General features: G+C 31.9%; 1 protein-coding gene across 3 annotated transcripts in view; it reads right to left on the bottom strand.

Moving 5' to 3' along the window:
• Positions 1 to 21,952, bottom strand: part of Rps6ka6 (ribosomal protein S6 kinase A6) — a 101,765-nt gene that overhangs the window by 63,898 nt on the left and 15,915 nt on the right. For 2 of the 3 annotated variants that reach the window (XM_015502134.2, XM_048797296.1), the window contains one exon: positions 6,975 to 7,034. In XM_015502134.2, the coding sequence (XP_015357620.1) occupies positions 6,975 to 7,034 (60 nt within the window). Of the gene's footprint in view, positions 1 to 6,974; positions 7,035 to 9,263; positions 10,040 to 21,952 lie in introns of those variants that run through there. The other variant, XM_048797297.1, reaches the window with a different exon arrangement.

Here is a 21,952-nt window from a genome sequence, read left to right as displayed (position 1 = left end):
ATATATATATATATATATATATATATATATATATATATATTTGCATATATATGTAACTTTATACTGAAGAAAGACACAAAATACATATACAGATATATTTAATGTATGCACATACATATATGTAAGTGTTTATAGCTACTTATTACAGAGCTGTTTTTATCATTTGTATTCCACTCTTTTTTTTTTACTGTCAAAGTAACTGATGCCCTCCTGTGTCACCATTTCCAACATTGTTTTTTCTTATTTCCTCAGTTTCCAGCCACATTCCTAACTATTGCTGAACATGTTGCAGCATGCCCAAGTTCATTGTTTACTATTATAATTTTGTTTTATTGTCTCTGAAACTCCCCCTTCGCTCTCTACCTCTCTACCTTTCTTCAGGTTCTATTCCAAAAGCTTAAGAGTAGCAACAATCTAGCTTTATATAAGGTAGTAGTTTACTTCTGAGTCTTCTGTTTTTCCCTAAGGGTAAATAATGCTCAAGAAAGTTCTTTATCTTTGTATAATAAATTTGTGGTATATCATCTTATATCCCCATGTATATACTCTTTTAAATTATACATATACTCAAATAATTGACAACATTCATTAAGCAATATTCTTTATCAGACACTGCTACACACTGGGGATACAGAGGTAAAATGCTTAGAGACACAGGAGTCTGTCAGAACCATATCCTTAAAGAAATAAAAACCCACAAGCATGTTATGGGCTCAATCAGGTCCCCTCAAAATTGACATGTTAAAGTCCTAACACCTAGTACCTTAGACTACGACCATATTTAGGGGCCTTTAAAGAGGTAATTCAGGCAATATGATGTCATAAAGGGTGGTGCTTAAACTAATAAGACTGATATCCTTCTAAGAAGAGGAAATTAAGACACATCCACACTGAAGAAAGATCATATAAAGGCACACAGTGAAAGTACAAGTTAAAGAAAATCCAACCCTGCCAGCATCTTGATCTCAGACTTAATAGACTCCAGAATTGTGACAAAATACATTTTCGTTGATTAAGCCATTTAGTCTATAGTACTTTGTAAGGGTAACCCTAGCAAACTCATAAATGGTATCTAATCTTAGTGGATCTATGAAAATATAGCTGCTTCTAGGAAATGAAGATTCAGAAACTACCAAACAAGAGACTACTATTCTATTCACATTAAATGATAAATCTAAGGCAGGAATGACTATAAGTTGGGTTAGTTCTTCCAAGCTTGAAGTAATTGTTTAGGAAAAAAATATGCCATTTCCACCACAAGAGAAACAGAATGATCAAACCTCTAAAATTTTTGATCATTTTTTAAAATTCAGGTGGAGAACAATGCTGCAATACTGAAAAAACATAATGATAAAGTAAAAAATTAACTGCCAAATACACTACTGCTCTGTTTATTTGAAAACTGATTTCTTTAGGAAAAACAAATCACTTGTTAAAGAGAAAGAGAAAGAGCTGATAACAACCATTAATAATGTACTATACCTGAATCACAACAGTTTCACAGGATTATGGAATTAACCTCCAAAAAACAAGTCAAAAGAGAGGGGAGGAAGTGGGGGGAGAAAGAAACTGAGAGAGATTTTTAAAGTTTAAATGTTATTTTTTAAATAATAATAAAATATTTATCTGTAGAAAAAAATTGCTTAATAAAGCAATAAATATATGTGTAGACTGTGACCTTTGGTAAAAAAAAAATTTAAAAGATCATACTGAGATTCTAAGAAGCATTTAGTTATGGATTTGTTAAAGCATATGTGGAGACTCAGAAAAGCAGCTTGATGTATCCTTCTCATGCAGAAAAAAATTTAAGGGCCAGTGAAAACCAAGCCAAATAACAACATACTTTGAAAGAAGACTTAAGGTAATTACTATGTAAATGTCCAATGCCATTAGGTTGAAATAAATATATAAAAATAATACACATATTGGAAAGTAACTGCGTAAAATGTAGCTTTGCAAACTTTTGTATTAAAGAATGGAAAGCAAAGAAGGGTGGCAAACTAATTTCTACTTGGGAAGGTTTATTTTTCTTATAAGTTCGTTAGTTTCTTCATCAATAAAATGGAAACAATATCTGCTCTATTTATTTCAAATCTGTTATATGAGGATCAACTGAGAACTTTGAACAGCTATTTAAAAACTAAAGCTACTGAACTTATTTATAATATTTATCTTTGCTTTACTTCATTGGGCAGCATTAACTCTACCTTATAGTCACTGCCCAATCATTTTTATGTTAAACAAAATAAATACTCATCAGTGAATTTTGCATTTTGTAGTACAGGGTTCTAAATTTTAAAGAAAGAGAAATGAATAGAAAACAAATACAAGCATTGCAACAGAAAAAATATTGAAGAATGGCAAGGCTACAGTGCCCATCAGAATGGAAAGGCAAATACAAGAAGAAAAATCTATAATATAGGAAAAGGTTCAAGCCCATACTTGAAATACTACCTTCTTAATACCCCACACGAGTTTAACTAAGTAAAACCAACTTGTAGAAGATCATTTTAAATTTTTTAAAATGTATTTATTTCAGATAAATATAAGACTAGGATATACCCTGACATAACCACAAAAGCATGGAACACCACTGGCCCCATTTCATTCATCAGTACCTCCCCCAATTCCCACTCCCAGCTCATCTCCCTCTATTGCACTAATCTTTCTTAAAACCATTTACAGTTTACTTTTTTGTTGTTTATTTAATCAGTGTCTTGTGGATATATTCAATGCCAGGACCCACCATTCGACATCTATGTATACACATACAACAATTTGGTCAGACTCATTCCACTGTTCTTCTGTTTTCCCACCCCTTCTTTGTCTTCCTCAATCCTTTCTTCTACTCTAATGATCTTCCCTCTATTTTGATGAAATTTCCTCTCCCTTTTTTCCCATTTCTTTTTTATTCCCCTCCATTATTTTGGATTAACTTCTGCATATCACAGAAAATATTCAACCTTTGACTTTGGGAGACTGGAGTATTTCCCTTAGCATGACAGCCTCTAGATCCATCCATTTACTGGCAAATGCCGTAAGGGCATTCTTTTTTTATGGCTGAGAATACTCCATTGTGATTGTGTGTGTGTGTGTGTGTGTGTGTGTGTGTCACATTTTCCTTGACAATTCATCTGTTGAAGAGTACTTCAGTTTGTTTCATAGCTTGGCTGTTGTGAATTGTGCTGCTATAAACACTGATGTGGAACATCACTGTAGTATCCTCATTTTAAGTTTTTTGGATATATAGCAAGGAGTGGGATAACTGGGTCATATGGTGGTTCCATTCCTAGTTTTTTGAAGAATTTTCATACTGCTGTATTTTTTTTAATCCTTATAAGGGGCATATATCAAGAATGGCTTTTCCAGGTACAATGGCATATGCCTGTAATCCCAATTACTCAGGAGGATTCCAAGTTCAAGGCCAGCCTTGAAAATACAGCAAGACTCAAAATAAATAATAAAAAGGGCTAGGGATCTAGCTCAGTCACAAAGAACCCCTGGATTCAATAGCACTGCCAAATTATACTAATAATTAATAATAATAATAATAAATTTTTAAAATTAAAAAATAGGCCTTAAAATATTAGGAAATTAGTTATTTTACTATACATTTTCAGTTAAAGGTAACATTTGTATTTCTGGGTAGTAAACTATAAATAAATTAAGAGACTAAATATCTTGCTGACCTTGCACTAATGGAGTAAAAAAAACAGTAACCAAAAAAATAAATAACCATTAATTTAATCTTCCTTGGAAATCCTAAGATATTGATAGAATCAAAAATATGTCTATTATTTCAAGGCAAAAAAAAATTGGTACCAGGGATTGAACCCAGTGGCGCTTATCCACTGAGCCACATTCCCAACTCTTTTATAACTTATTTTGAGACAGGGTCTCGCTAACTTGCTTAGTGCCTTGCTAAGTTGCTGAGGCTGGCTTGAATTCGTGATCCTCTTGTCTCAGCCTCCCAAGACACTGGGATTACAGGCATGTGCCCAGATCCATAAAGCTTTAAATGTAAATATAAATGGATCATAAATTATCAAATGTAGGAGACAGATATACTTATTGTGAAAAAATATAAGAAATTAACTCATATCAGCCATCTTATATTAAAAGAGATGAATGGTAACATAATTTTTCTAAACTTGATATTGTTAGGAGACTAGGTGGTAAAATTTTATATCAGATATCTTTTATCTGTGACCTGTTACTTCTTTCCCAATGTGAAGGTTGTTTTGAAAAATAGAAAATGGCTCATGATAGAGATATATGGAAATTATAATTGGCATATATTTCAGCTTTGCTGATCATATGTTAAATATATATGGAGCCCAGGAAACATCTGATTTAATTTTACTTGTTTTAACTGAAAAAAAAATGACCAAATGACTATGAAAGTCTACAGTAACACAAGTTGAAATGGAGTAGATTAGTTGTCAGTCAATCAGAAAACAGCATCAAGTCACACAGATAAAACAAAATTCAACTAGTGTATCTACTTATTTTTCAATGCTGGGGATTGAATCCAGGACCTCATGCATGCAATGCCCCTTCTCTATCACCAAGCTACATTACCAGTTCCTAATGTTCAAATCAAAGATCACTGTTTAAACAATGTGTAACACAGAGCAGTTTTTACAATCCTATACTATTTTACAACAAGAACAAAAAAAAGCCAACAAAAACAAACAGTTATGAGCATCACATTGGAATAAGCAATGACAACCAAAAAATCTTATAAATGAAAACAATTTTTAAAGGGATAAATTTATTCTGAGTCTGGTGATGCACACCTATAATCCCGGTGGCTAGGGACTGAGATAGGAGGATCACCAGGTTCAAAGCCAGCCTCAGCAACTTAGCAAGACCCTGTCTCAAAAAATAAAAATAAAAAAGAGCTTGGATGGTGGAAGGAGACCCTCATCATTATAGAAAATACATGTATGAAGATGTGAAAAAAAAGAGCTTGGAATGTGGCTCAGTGGTTAAGTGTGCATGGGTTCTATTTCTGGTACCAAAAAAGAAAAAAAAAAGGATAAATTTAAATGGTTAGTGTTTTTCACTCATATAGTTTTACTGATAAAAACTGTAACACAAAACCATCACACACCAAAAGTATTTCTTTTTAAGTCCAGCCATGAATTAATCAAATTTCTGAAAGTGTTTCTAATTCTATTCTCTAAAACTTTGAAATCTACCTTCTAGCTATTTAAATTGATGGCATGCAATAAATCATATTAGCATCTAACAATATATATTTTACTATCTTTTCAATAAAATGTGTACTTCCTAATTTTAAGCGAAAATTAGAAAAGTGAATATATGAGTCATGCTACATTAATGGTTATGAATTTATTTTGACTTCCCATATAAAGATATATACATGTATACATACACAAAGTGCATGCACAAGCACACATATGCACACACACACACACACACACACACTTTTTATCCTCCTGTGGTGTAGCGCTAGTTGTTTCCTCATTAATTTATTAATGCTAAAATATAATAAGGCGCTCTTTTCTTTTTTAAATATTTTTAGTTGCAGACAGACAAAATACCTTTCTTTATTTAGTTTTTCTATGTGGTACTGGGGATCAAACCCAGTGCCTCATGTGTGCTAGGCAAGCACTCCACTGCTGAGCCACAACTCTAGCCCCTAAATCAGTCTTTTCTAGTGCTTTTTGTAGCTTTTTAAACTCCTTTTATAAAGTAGCAACATAAATATTTCTATGCCTCATAGCCCATATGATCTGTATATAAATATTTAGATGATTTTGCTAAGAGTTAATATTTGATTATACTAAAAATTAAAATGTTATTAAGTAAAATGCAAAAGCTAAAATGACAACATTATACTGCTTGTCAATTGAAAGTGTTTCATGATCACAGTTTACAGAGATAGATACATATAATATTTCAAAGGAGAGTGTTGAACAAACCAAACTGCTGGCTTCTGTGTTAGATAAATTAACTTAAAGACACATTTTACAAGGGAAAAAGAAATAAAAGTTAATTTTATACACAACTAAATGAGAAAACAGTGGTATTCCCCTTACTTCTTGGGGTGTACACAACATATAGCTAAACTAAGAGGAAGCACACTGTATCATACGTCTTGATTCTATTACTTACTAATTTTATCCTGTAGTATAAATCACAATCTCTCCAAATATCAATATACTAATCTATGCAATGAAAATATTACAAAATACTATTTTCAAGGCTCATTCCAACTTAAAAAAATCTATAACTATGTGAAAATATCTACAGAAATGACAACCATAAAAATTACAGCATAAATGGAAATGCCTACATTAGTCAGAATTAATTAGCTAGTCTTTAAAATAGTTAGTAACATCTGAAATAATTTAAATTTAATTCTCTCTGACATCCAGAAAATGGATTTTAAATTACTTCAGACTATTCTTAGAGTTCAATATTTCCAAATAAGAGCTCTTTTCTACCCTGATATTAAAGATAATCTTATTCAGTTTATTTCAGATGATTCTATATTTAGTAATACAGTTACTTATGTACTGTCAATTAAATCTTTCACCTATTACACTTAAAATGGGACCTTATGGCATGTAACTTTTTTTCAAAAAGTTGTTTATTAAAAACATTTCAGTCACAAAAATTTCTGATGGAAAAATCTGTCTTATACTTTAACTGCAGTTGATTATTAATAATTGCATTTACTTATTAAAAACTTACCTGAGGGCTGGGGTTGTGGTTCAGTGGTAGAGTGCTTGCCCAGCCTGTGTGAGGTGCTGGGTTCGATCCTCAGCACCACATAAAAATAATAAAATAAAAGTTTTGTGTCCAACTATAACTAAAATAAATATATTAAAAAACTTACCTGATTAACTATCATTAACTTATAGGACCCTTTTTTCCTTTCCCATTATTCTCTTTCTTTATATGCTAAAAATATTGCTTAAAAAATCAACATGATTACTTACAAGGCAAGAATCTGCTTCTCCCTCGTCCATTGGCTCATCAACCATTTTAAGACCATTTACCTGAAAAACATCATTCAAAAATTGATAGTCAGGAATATTAAACCAAGAGTAATAACTAAGAGATATATAACCCTAGGCATTTCCCTTCACAATCTACTAAGGCCCGCACTTACTGAAAAACAGGAGGACAAAGGACACATAGGAGGTACTTAGAAAAGAAAAACTACTAATATGGTTCCCAGATTGACCTTAAGAATCCTTGATTTTTCAGAGCTTTATGTTTCATTTCATATTGTTTAGGACTTTGCTAGGACATATGATCATACACTAAGTACATTAATTATGTATTTTCATTAAGATTGTCCTAAAGAAAATGTCTATGACATAAAAAAAAAAAGTGTCACAGAAGAAATCTAGCTTGGATATGTTCAAGAAAATTAGAATGGAAATAATTTTACATTATTAAACTGTTATAAATTCCACTCCATCATATGAGTTCTATTTAAACACATAAACTACTACACAGAAGAAAGAATATACTACAGAAAATAGATATAAATGGCCATGAAAAGAAATTATTTCAACATACACATCTCAGTATATAATTAAACATATTCTTCAATCACTAATTAAGGGAAAAGTAAATATAAACAACTTAGATAAAGGGTCTACAAACTATGATCCATAGGCCAAATCTGGCCTGCTGTCTGTTTCTGTATAAAATGTTCCTGGAGCACAGCCACACCCAATTGTTTCTAAACAGCAAAACTGAACAGTTGTGACTGAGATCCTATGCCTGCAAGGCCTAGGATTATTATTTGGCCATTTATGAAAAAAATCTGCCAATCACAGACATAAGATGTTTGAAACAGCAAAATGGTCTGGGGAAAAAAGGAATTTTATCATTGTCCACTTCAAAGAGTCCAATAAAAAGTAGAAAAAAATGAAGTAAATTAAACAGAGCTACTGGTGAGAGTCAAATGGAATAAGCCCACAACACCTATCTCTCCCCTGATTATACCTAAAACCCTAGGCATAAAACAAAAGGAAACTACCTAAGAACTCTACAAACTAAGCAATAGAATTGGAAAAAAAAGATCAAAATTTGAAAAATAACTGATGAGTTCCCTGACTTTATTTTTCACCTTTATCCCCCTGAAATTGACCCAAGGACAGGCTAAGCCATGGATCTCTACTGTACATGAACAACATTTCCCAGAGAAATCCTACTTTGTAAACACAGAACCAGGGGGAAAAAATGCACTTCTGAGGTGTTGAACATAAGGAGAAGCTAAGAATTTCCCATGACAGTCTTCTTTTCAACTCCCATTCCTAATCTAAGGTAAACTCCATTAAAAAGAGAACCTGTCTCTCTGAGGAGAGGAAACAGGAAAAGAGGATTCTATAATAGGAAAGGCATGGAAGTAATCCCTGTTAGTTTTTTCACTATCTTCTTCACTTCATTCCAAGGGCAGAAAGACTAAGACTTTGAGACAAACTCATATTGCTTGCCAGAAGAACAGCATCAGGGCCTCTGAGAAACAAATAATTTGGAAGAAATAATGGGAAAAACAGAATGGCAGAAAGATATCTCCTAACTATTTGTAGGAATTAATACATGTGAAGTTCAACAACAAAATGCATGTGCAGCAAATAGAACCAAAGAATACAAAAAAAAAAAAAAAAAAAAAAGATTTGAAAACTGACCTGCACTATAAGCCATTGCTCAAGTTTTAGACCAACAAGTGAATTAGGAAGTGCACTCAGTAGCAAATGCACAATAATACCCAAATGCTCTGAAAACTAACTTAACATTGTAACAATTATCCAAAGAGGGGAGGACAGAACTTAGGAGTATGAACCCAACAAGGTAATTTTCTTTATGAAAGAAACAAACACTAATGGATCAATTCCAAGATGCCTCTCATAGTCAAATATCTGTCAAGGATTTTAGAACAGCTGTATCAACTAAGATTTTTTTTTAATAAAACAAAACATATCTGAATGTAATGAAAAATACTTCTCAGCAGATACATAGAAAGTAAATAAGAATCAATGTAAGTAATTCCAGATCCCAAAATCATAATATATGAAACAAAAAAAAATACTGGATATAATCAATAAAAGAATGCAGATAGAAGTGGATACAGTAAAGTTGAAGATAGGTAAACAGAAACAATCCAATATGAACACAGTGAAAATGATCAAACAAGCTACTATGCAATCCAGAAATACCACACTGGGTATATACTCAAAGGAAATAAAAATAAAATGTCAAATAATACCCACCTGCACCTGTACTCCCTTGTTTACTGCAACACTATTTACAATACACAGGATGTGGAATCAACCTAAATGTTCATTAACAGGTGAATAGATAAAGAAAATGCAGTATTTATACACAATAGAATACTATTCAGCCATAACAATCATAAAATTCTGTCAACTGCAACAACACAGATGATGCTGAAGAACACTGCACAATCTCATTTATATACAGAATATAAATCTAAAAAGATAATCTCATAAAAATTCAAAGCAAAATAGTGGTTACCCAAGACTGAGGGAAATAGTGGGAAGGGGTTTGGGGATAGATCCGTTACAGGTACAATGTTATTGTCAGCAATGTGAATATAACAAACATTTTTTTCATTCTCTGTCCCAAAATAATTAGAATTTGAAAGAACTCACCATAAGGTAATGATAAAAGTTTAAGGTATTGGATACGCTCATTACTTAATTGATCACTAATCAAGATAGCACATGAATACATATATGCATAAAAAATAAATTAACAGAGCCTCAGACACATGGAACAATATTAAATGGTCTAGATCCATGTCATTAGTATCCCATTAAAAATAGAATCATACTAAAAAAATTACTTAAAGAAAGATGTTCCTATTCCTATGAAATGCTGAGAATAGGGAAATCTATAGAGATAGAAAACAGAGGTTGTTCAAGGCTGATATATGTGGAGATGAAGGTAATAAAAAAAATAGTACAATGGTCCTTTTGGATGTGATGAAAAATTTGATGTTTGCAAACATTTGTTAATATAATAAATATATCAGATTATATATTAAATGGGTGAATTATATGATATATGAATTGCATCACAATAAAGCTCTTTTAAAAAAGCATTAATAACTGAAAATGTACTAAATTTATAGATTTAAGATCAAAGAACCCCAAACAGGACAAAGTTATATAAAACCACCCAAAGACATATCTTTTCTTTTAAATATTTATTTTTTAGTTGTAGTTAGACACAATACCTTTATTTATTTATTTTTATGTGGTGTTGAGGATCGAACCCAGGGCCTCGCACATTCTAGGCGAGCACTCTATTGCTGAGCCAGTCTCAGCCCCAAAGATATATCTTAATTAAGCTACTCTAAACCAAAAGAAAAATGGGAGAAAAAATATTGAAATGAGAGAAAAGTTTTAAATAAAGGGAACATCAAATTGACTGGCTGCAGATTCCTCAATGAAAAATCATGGAGGTCAGAAAACAGCTGAAGAACATTCACCTGAGAAAAATGGAAATGCATGTTAACAAATAAATCTGTATATGAATGATTAAAGCAGTTTTATACAGAACTGTCATATATTGGAAAGAGTCTATGTGTCTTTGATCTGGTAAACTGATATTAATCATCAATAAAAATGAGAAAACTACTGATACCTGAGAATATATAGATGGATGTTAAAAACGTTTTGCTAACTCAAAGAAGTCAAACCCAAGTGCTAAATATTGGATGACTTGTCTACAAGACACTGAAAAAGGCAAACTACAGGGAAAGAATTTATATCATTAGTTTCCAGGGGTTGGGAGTTGAGTAAGGCAACTCACTACTAAGCAATAAAAAGGAATGATTTATTGATACACTCAACAACATGGGTGAACCACCAAATATATCATTGTAAGTGAAAGATGCAAGATACAAAATGCTATATAAGGTGATTCTATTTATAGCATTCTGAAAAAGGCAAAACTATAAAGAATGGAATAGATTAATGGTTGCCAGGGGTTAGGGCATACCACAAAGAGGCACCTTAACGGGCATCCGGTGGTGTGCCAAGGGGGTGAAGGAACTACTCTGATCTTGATTGTGGTGGTAGTTACACAAAGTTATTTCTATAACTACATTTGTCTATCCTCAAACCACACATGAAAAGGAGCAAATTTGAGTATATGAAATTTTTAAATCAACATATTTTAAGGCAATTTACACAATTTAATGAATATCATCTAATGAAAACCAAGTAAAGCAACTAATGATGTCTATTTTTCTAATTTTTAATTGATTTTATTTTTAAATACACGACAGTGGAATGCATTACAATTCTTACTACCCATATAGAGCACAATTTTTCATATCTGTTTGTATATATAGTATGTTCACACCAATTCATGTCTTCATACATGTACTTTGAATAATGATGTCAATCACATTCCACCATCACTGCTAACCCTATGCCCCCTCCCTTTCCCTCACATCCTCAGCCCTCCCATGTTCCCCCTCCCTACCCCACTATGAGTCAGACTTCTTATATCAGAGAAAACATTCAGCATTTGTTTTGGGGGGATTGACTAACTTCACTTATCATTATCTTCTCCAACTCCATCTATTTACCTGCAAGTGCCATGATTTTATTCTCTTTTATTAATAAGTAATATTCCATTGTGTATATATGCCACATTTTCTTTATCCATTCATCCACTGAAGGGCATCCAAGTTGGTTCCACAGTTTAGCTATTGTGAATTGTGCTGCTATAAACATTGATGTGGCTATGTCCCTGTAGTATGCTGTTTTTAAGTCCTTTGGGTATAGACGAAGGAGAGGAATTGCTGGGTCAAATGGTAGCTCCATCAGTCCTTTTCTTATTTTAATCTCTGCAGCAATAGGTGACCAAACTCCTATTGGATTTTTTGGCTTCTTTGATATCACTATCTCATTTTCTATTTCTTTATTTTCTTTAATTGCTCTTTTTTCTATATCCTTGAAACATAATAACTCCTCAGGAAATGCAATCAATTTACTCATGAATCTCAGATTTACTCAGATACTACTCTTCTCAACTGCATACTTAATAGTTCCACTAGTTTATCTTACATATGTCTCAAAAATAACCAATACACAGAGGAATTAGTGTCCCCCTACAAATATGCTCTCCCTCTAGGGTTCCCTATTTCTATAACTGATGCCACTATCTTACCATTTTACCTCAACAAAACTGTCAAAGTGGTGTGTGTGTGTGTGTGTGTGTGTAATTTTTTTCATGAGATAGATTTGTCATTAATATTGAGCATTCAGCAAAATAGTCCAAAAGTCAATAAGGCTGAATCCTGATAATTATACTTTTACAATAAAACAACACTAAGGATTATCTAAAGAAAAAGTGTTATGCATAGAATAAAGATGATCCATCAAAAAAGAAAAACACTGCTTTCCTCTGTTACCTAGTGGTTACTTCCTATTCACACCATCTTATGACTAATTTTTCATGAAGCTGTGGGTCTGAAGGCACTAGAAATAAAATAAATTTGAGTCAAGAAGATCTCTCTATCCTGGAAATCATCTCTTATCTCCACAAATTACCTTTACAACTCTACTTTTTTTTTCCATTTCATCTACCCTCAAGGTACCAGATTTTCAATATAAATTATTCATTCCTAAAGAGGACCAGAGTATTTACTGATCCTTACTAAAACTTAAATCATTTCTGCCCATGTGGAAACAAAAAAAAAATATTTTTATAATTTTCGCTGGAACAATGAACTTTTATTTCAAAAATAAAATATGTAATTTTACAAGTAAAACAAACATGTTGTTTCCCCCAATGAAGTGTTAAATGGAGAAGAAATAATTTTCTATAGAAGAGTCTAGAAAACTGATCAGTAGTTATAAGTACAATAATATTTACACAAATACTACAAAACCCAAGTGAATAAACTCTCATGTCAAAGCCTAGTGAAGCATATTTTAAATTTGTTTTTGTTTTATCAGAAAAGAATTAAATAACAAATCTTCCAGGCAGAAATAAACTGAGTTGCTGTAATCATCTAACCTCAGAAAATCATGTGGGTCACTTCAAATCTATCATTTTCTTACTACTTATTGACAAACACAGGTCATCAGGGAAACCTAAACCGAGAAAGAAAAACAATTTTTCCCTTAAAATTTTTAGAATTGGAGGTGGTGTGGAAAGTGAAATATAAATACATATATTTTTGGAAAGGTTTTACTACTATCTGGCCATAATAGTATGATACAAACCTACCCATCAGTCTTACATACAAGAGTAAAGTAACAGAGCTCATAGCATGATGCTGAAAAATACAATGAAGTAGTAAAGAGATACACAAATAAGGAAAAACTAGGGGGAAAGTAGGAAGAAATATGGGTGATGGAATCTAACAATGTAATTAACAAAACCTAATAGTTTTCTCAACAAATTTGAGACTGTTATAAATTTAAAAGTAATCTCCAGGATCCTCAAAATGTACCAACTAAACAAAATCATTGTATTCATATAATACCTAATATTAAAAATGTTTAATACATTGGCATTATAAGGAAAAATTGTTTAATAAGCTTTATGTTGCCTGATAGCCTTTGTAATACTTTATAAAGAGTTCATCAATTTTTATTCACTTTACATAGCTAGAACAAATTGTATCTAAAACTTAGAGGTAGATTCGTATCTATGTCAGCATACTGAATTAAGCCTAGGACAAAACAGAAACCTCCACAGTTGATCAATGTGGCAGACACATTCTAAGATGGGTCCCCAGAATCTTCACCTCTTCATGTCCATGCCCTTGTATAATCTCCATCCTCTAGAGTATGAACAGAACCTGTGGATAGATTCCACACAAAATAATATGGCTAAGGTGTTGGGATGCCACTTACATGATTACATTATATCATAAAGGTCTCTAGAGACTTTCCTTTTTAACGATATTGAAGTAGTCATATGATATGGGACTCCAGCCAGCTCTCTACGAGTTGAGAGCAGCCTGCAGTCAATACCCAGCAAGAACCCAGAGCCTTCAGAGTCCCACAATCACAAGGAAAGGAATTGTGCCAAGAATCTGAAGGAGTTTAGAAGTAGATCCTTCCCCACGCATGCCTCTATATAAGAATGTAGGAAAGCCAAAACCTTAATTACATGTTTGTGTGACTAAACAGAGGCCCTGGCTGAGTCACACCCAGATTCCTGACCCACAGAAATTGTTGATAATAAATGTGTTTTGTTTTAATCTTCTAAATTTGTGGTGAACTGTAAGGTAACAACAGATAATTAATACAATCAATATTATTGGACAAAATACTGGTGATTTAAAATTATCCCCCAAAACAGAGTTTTGGAAAAAAAAAATTATATGTTAATACTTTTAAAAATACATATTTATTAAGTTTATGTGCTTTTTCTCATTTTGTAGATATGAAACTGTCAATTACATGGTACTAAGTAACCTAGGAAAAATAGTAGAGTTAAATTTGTGTTAAAATATTTGACCAACAGGGCTACCTAATTAATTTTTGTTTTAATTAGTGAGATTGAGAAGTCACACATTTGCCCTTTAATTTTGCTTTCTGAGAAATCAATTACTAACTTAATAAGTACATTGTAAAGAACATTATTTCACACTCTTTTAATAATCAGGGATATTTCAGTATCTTATCTCTCTGAACATAAATTATCAAATGCACAGATTTGTTGTTATAAGAGGCAAAATATAGAATACAAAAAATTAACCCCACACATATCATGGAGTTTACTTTTTCAAATACATTCTAACAAAATGGAACCTCTGTATAGTATTGGTGATAATGTAGAATAGTATGGCTACCATGAGAAACAGTATAGGTATCCCTCAAAATAAGCAAATAATTAACATATTATATAGCAATTGCACTTTGGGCAAATATCCAAAAGAAATGAAAGCAGGATGTCAAAGAGGTACTTGTACAGCCATGTTCATCGCAGTATTATTTGCAATGGCCAAAAAGCTAGAATGTGCCTAAGCATTTACCGACTATCAAAAGATGAATAAACAAAATGTGGTACATTCATACAATGGAATATTATTCTGTATTTAAAAGGAAAAATCTAACAAACAACAACATGGGTGAACCTTGAAGAGATTGTATTAAGTGAAATAAGCTAGTCACATAAATAGAAAGTTAAATCTCTAGTCATGGGTATCTAGATTTAACCTCCTTAAGGGCAAATAATGTGCTTTATTCTTGAAGCAGACATACTACAGTGGTATCATGAAAAAAAATCAGTGCTTTAGGATCCAAATGAAGTAGATTCACATTCTATAGGTCTACTTTTACTACGTTGGGAAAGTTTCTTAAACTTTCTTAGTGTCAATCTCTTCATCTTTGAAATAAGCAACATAGAGTTGTTGTTGAAATTAATATGTTTCTAAAGCAGCTGGCAGTGTTTGACACATGCTCAGTAAATGTATGATCTGTGAATGTTTTTCTGCCAACAAACAGAATATAGGAAAAAAAGTATAAGTATTTTAGTTAATAGTATCACCAAAGGAAAGTACCATCGCTATGGAAAACAATATAGAGGTTTCTCAAAAAATTAAAAAAAAAAATAGAACTACCATATGATCCAGCAATCCCACTCATAGGTATATAGAGTCATGTGTTAATTAATCATTGGAACTAGTTCTGAGAAATGTACTGTTAGGTGATTTCTTCATTGTGTGAACATCATAAAGTATTCTTAAAAAAACCATGGTGGGTAAAAAATATCACCAGGAAACACAATCTTACAGGACCACTATTATATACACAGCCCTTTCACTGATCAAAACATAATTAGGTAGCGCATAACTATATATCCAAAGGAAATTAAATCAGTAGGTTGAAAAGATACCTGAATCTGTATGCTTACTGTAACAGTATTCAAAACAGTCAAGATATAAAATTAATCTAAATGTCCACCAAAAGTTAAAGAAAATATGTATATTTACGCAATGAAATACCATTTGGCCATAAAAAAAGAATAAAATCCTGTTGATTGAGGCAACATGTATAAGCCTAGGAGTCATTATCTTAAATGAAATAAGCCAGGCACAAATCTAAAGACAAATGTAAGCTAAGTCCTAAAGCTTATCTGAAATGTCTGGGACCAGAAGAGTTTTGGATTTTTGATTTTTTGAGATTTTGGAATTATTTTTAATTTATTTTTCTCTTTTAAAATTTGCAAATACATTTTAGCTATCTTGGAGATGGAACCTAAACCTCAAAATTTGTTTTATGTATGTTTTATAGACATACCCTTTTTTTTTCATGCAGCACTAAGCACTAAACATAGAACTTTGAGTATGCTAAGCAAACACTCTACAACTGAGCTACATCCACACCTCCCTGAACATAATTTTTTTACCGAATGTTTTCTCTGATATAAGGGGGGTGACTCAAAATGGGTAGGGAGGGAGAGCATGGGAGGAAGATTATTTCTAGATAGGGAAGAGGGGTGGGAGGAAAAGGGAGGGGGAAGGGGAAAAGCAAGGATGGGGGTATGTGATGGTCATCAGTATACAAAATACATGTATGAAGATTTGAATTTGGTGTCAATATACCTTATATACAGAGATATGAAAAATTGTGGTATATATGTGTATTAAGAATTGTAATGCAAAAAAAGAGTAAATGCATAATGGCATAATTTGGCGTGAACATACTTTATATACAGAGTTATGAAAAAAATGTTCTGTATATGGGTAATAATGAGTGTAATACATTCCACTATTGTCATGTATTTAAAAATTTTTTAAAAAAAGATTTTTAGTGTGTCTCATGTGAAGTCTAGTATGGAATCCTCCGTTTGTGGCATCATGTTAGCACTGGAAAAGTTTGTGATTTTGAACCATTTTGAATTTCAGATTTTCAAATGAAGGATGATCTCTCCAGTGAAATTTAAAACAATGATTTTAAAGAGGGAGAGAGTAAATAGTGTTACCAGAGGCTAGGAAGTACACAGGGGATGAAAGGGTAGGGAGACATTAGTCAATAGGACAAAGTTACAGTTAGATAGGAGCAATAAGTTCTATTGTTAGCAGACAACCAGTTAATAATATTTTGTTCAGAAATATTTTGAACATTTCTTTTACAAAGAATTGATAAATTTTTAAGGTTATGGATATATTAATTACCCTAATATGATCATCACACAAAATATATCAAAACATCATACTATACCCCTTAAGTATGTATAATCATTATGGGTCATTTAAAAATAAACTTTAAAAAGGCACAAAACCAAAAAATGTTATTTGTATACAAAGTAATACACTATAAATAAAAACTTACATAATCATAAGCTTCTGACCTCACTGTTTTAGTTTTAATATGTCATACTTTTGTGAGAAGATTACTTTTAAAATAATGATAGAATTATTTTTGGTTAACTTGTAAAGAATCTGTCAAAGGAACCCAAGAAGGTACATACATAGTCTTGCATATATCCCTTGCTTTAAGAGTAACAAATTGAAGCCAGGCATGGTGTTGCATGAATGTAATCCCAGCAGATCAGGAGGCTGAGGCAGGAGGATCACAAGTTCAAAGCTAGCCTCAGCAAATTACTGAGGCTGTAAGCAACTCAGCAAAACCCTGTGTCTAAATAAAATATAAAAAAGGGCTAGGCATGTGGCTCAGTGGTTAAGTGTTCCTGGATTCAATCCCCAGTACTAAAGAAAAAAAAGAAATAAAAAACTGGAGAGATTTAAAAATAAGCATCTCTGTGTATTTTTATGCTAACAACACTCTCAATTTCTCTTTAAGTCTTTTAGCAAGGCATTTCCAAAAATAAGGAAGGGGGTGTTTTGCTTTGTTTTGCATTCACATAAAGGTTTCAATTTGTGAACTAAATTTTAAACTACCAAATTTTTTCAAACTTTTATTAATAGGTATGGTCGCCAGGAGACTATTTACCTTTTCAATCTTTTAGACTGAATTCCATAGTTTATATACTGTTATGGGAAATTTGATGGTATTTATAATTTCATGCAAAATGATTCACTTTGATCCTTTCTAGTTTTCGTAATGATTTTGTTTTTAAGTTCTTAATGATTTTCCCCAATAGGTTAGTCTTTTGAAACACCCCCACCTAACTATTGTCACTGCTTCAAGGAAAAGTTTAGAAAGAGCAATTCTGGGAGCTGGGGTTGTGGCTCAGCAGTAAAGCACTCAACTAGGACGTGCAAGGTGCTGAGTTTGATCCTCAGCACCACATTAAAAAAATAAATAAATAAAATAAAGGTATTGTGTCCAACTATAATTTTAAAAAAGAAAGAAATAGCAACTCTGTTTCAAGTCAATCTGATAGAGTTGTCTCTTAAAGAGAATCTAAGGATGGGGAAAGCATATATAGCCTCCAGGCTTATCCTTTATGTATTTAAAAGCAATTATGAGTTTTGCTACACAATGAGTTAGCTGAAAAAAAGTCAATATTCATATCCAGGCATAAAAACAGAGTCAAAGTTAAATATAAATGATCTTTGACATATTCATCATTTTGAGTCATGTATATGTTTTTGAAAATCAAGACTCAATTACAAATCTTTCCTTTTTCCTCCATCTTACCCTATACAGACATCAATGAATAAACACTGTCTTATTAAGTTTCTTATTCATCTATCAGACTATAAGCTCCCTAAAAAAAGTATCACACCTTATATACTTTGCTATCCCAAGATCTAGCATACTGTCTAGAAAATAAGACATCCTGGAAAAATATTTATGTAAAATAATAACTAAATTTGGAATCTAAATGAATTAAATTTATAAAATAACTTCAATAACTGCATACTTTTCCTTAGATTTTCTTACTTGAAATGTCTAAAAGCAACTTTGAAAGCTAATTTCATAAAGTTATTTTCAGTAAGTCATTTTGCTTATCATTTCTGACTCTTAATTTTAAATTCTAAAAGCCAACAGGAATCCAGCTCATTCAAAATTATTTTTAAAATGCAGAGCTTGGATGAGTCATAAGATTTTTTTCAAAAGAATGTATCTTAGTATTTCTTCATATTTTACAATGTGCATGAAATAATTTCAAAGGGTTAGCAAGATTATTATAAACTTCTCAAATTATATCCTAAAGCTGTTTGTCTATACTTCAGAGCATGTGCTAAATTTTGCCAATTGTTGTATGGCTTGTTACCTAAGAACTATTTTTATTCCTTAACATCTTTCAAGATTTCTTTTTAAAATGATGAAGAATATATAACAGAGGTCTGAGTTCTTGGCTCACAAAATCTAAAATATTTATCATTTGGCCCTTTCTGGAAAACATTTAACATTCCTTGGCCTAACTATACAATTTTAATGAGCATAAACTAAAAAATATGAGACTCCATTACCAATATGATTCTGCAACCTGAACACTCAGAAAAATGAGAAATTATATCCCATCTGATTCAAATGTATGATATGTCAAGGTCACTGTACTGTCATGTGTAACTAATTAAAACAAATAAAAAAATAAAATTAAAATATGCACAAAAATTATCAAGTTGACCTAGAAAGAAAATAATTAAAATTATTTACTCTGTGTGATTATACTCATCACAGTACACAAAGGATATTGCTATATCCAGAATATATTCAGTATTTCATAAAATTCAACCAGTATTTTCAACTTACTTTTACTCCAGTGTTCCTTATACCTTTGTAATTTTTTCTTAAAAAGTGGCCAGAAAAGTGAATTCTTGTTTCTTTTCTTTTTCTTTTTTTAATATTTATTATTCAATTGTAGTTGGACCCAATACCTGTATTTATCTGCTATCTATCTATCTATGTATTTATTTTTATGTAGTGCTGAGGATTGATTGATTTGATTGAGGATTTATTTTTATGTAGTGCTCTACCGTTGAGCCACAAACCCAGCTGCAAATTCTTGTTTTTCAATGCATTTTTAAAGCTAATAAGACAACCAGACTTGGTTGGCATAAAGTTGTGAATTTATCTTGCTGACAGATTTAGAAGCTGTTAATCTTAATAAAAGACTAATAGATAAGGATATTTAACTCACATTTTGGAATTGGCATAATTCAGCCAAATCATTTTAAATATTTTGTTTGAACCATAGTACTGTTAACAATATTTAATACAAAGTAAATCAAGCACACCAGTTAGAATGTAAAAACTGAAATGATGATGATGACTTGTTTTTCTCAAATTCAAAAGACAATGACACCCAAGTTGTAAAATTTATTCAATCTGGATAAGCTCTGAAAATATTACCCTAATACAAACATTACTGTCTATCTTCAGAGATGCTGTTATTTCTAGAAAAAAAAATGACCATGCTATATGGCTTCTTAATAAGCTTTCTGAAACTTAGAGCCTAACAGTTTAGATAAAAGGGCTAAATTCAGCTAGTTTTATGTTGTCTAACCAAGCCCATGTTTCCCAAGGTTTGTTTATATAGGGATCAGGATGTGGCTCACAATAGAGCACTTGACTACTAGATACAAGACACTGGAATTGATCCCCAGTACAACAATAAAAGGGTCAAAATATGTTGTGTACCTGTAATTCCAGCTACTCTCTAGGCTGGAGATGGGAGGATCACTTGGAACTGTAGTTCAACATCATACAGGTAATGCAGTGAGACCCCATCTCAAAAAGAAAAGTCACATAAACTATTGTTCATATTGTAATCCAGGTTCTGAACAACTTCATTTTGAAAATAATAACAATCAGAATTGTTTAAAACTTCTGTTATTGCTATTACAGCCATATATATTTAATGCCAAAATTTCAATATACACTAGCAACTAGATATGGAATATACAAAATCAAACATCAATGAATTAGGAACCACCATTAGTTCTAGGGTGAAAACCAGCCACATAGAAACCTCATCATTTCAATATCAATGTTGAGAGTCCAAGATACCTAAGAGATCAAAAAATTGAAAGCAACTTATTTAAATATTAATATTTTTAAAAGACCAATGCATTAGCAAAAGTAACTTTCCTTCCCCATGTGGGAAAAACGACTATAGGAAACACCGAAAAATATCAAGAGGGGTATATGCCCAAACATAAAAAACCCTCTCTAACTTCCATAATCTAGTGCTAGGAGTAAGGGGAACTATGTAAGGCAAGAACGAAGTATAAATTGAATTGACATATATACTGAGGCTTATTTACTTTCTCTTGTTTTTTTTTTTTTCTTTCTTTTTTTGGTACTGGCATTGAACCCAAGCATATTCTGCCACTGAGCTACATCCCCAGCCCTTTTTATTTTAAGACAAGGTTTCAGGATCTCACTAAGATGCCCAGGCTGTCCTTGAACTTGTGAACCTCTTACCTAAATCTCCAGGAGTACCTGGTAGGTGGGATTGTAGGCATGTGCAAGAACACCTTTTTTTTCCTTAGGCTATACTTTCTTGACAGTTAAGTAAGAGGAAATCAGGTACTAATATTTTTAAAGAATCTAAATGGTGGAAAAGATCAATCAGCAAACCTATGAGTAATTCCACATGAATTAAATAAAACATTAATACTTCAGAAAAGTATTTTTTAAAAGCCTTATATAAATCTAAATTTGTTACATATTATCTTTCCATTTACAACATTTCCTTGCGATTACAGAAGAATGAGTAGATAGTTAATTGGTTCTCAGTTACAAGGCAGAAACCTGGAACAATAATCAAATCAACTCTATTAAGAATCTATCCTACATTACACATACTAGACATTCATTTGGTAAACAAATGCATGCAAAATAATATTTAGAATCAATTAAAACCAATCCAAATATCATTATGCTTTAGAAAGGACTAGTGATTGTACTACTATTATACTACTACTGAGTTGAACTAAGCATATCTCTATAGTACACACCAGAAGGAATTTGTGGAACATTTGACTTTTTAAAAACTTTGATTCAATGACAGAAAAGCAGCTTCCTGGATTTCTATTCAAGCA

Source organism: Marmota marmota, unplaced genomic scaffold (genome assembly GCF_001458135.2).
Source record: "Marmota marmota marmota unplaced genomic scaffold, marMar, whole genome shotgun sequence".
NCBI lineage: Eukaryota > Metazoa > Chordata > Mammalia > Rodentia > Sciuridae > Marmota > Marmota marmota.
The sequence above is the reverse complement of the archived record's forward strand: the minus strand, read 5'-3'. Positions and strand labels throughout refer to the sequence as shown.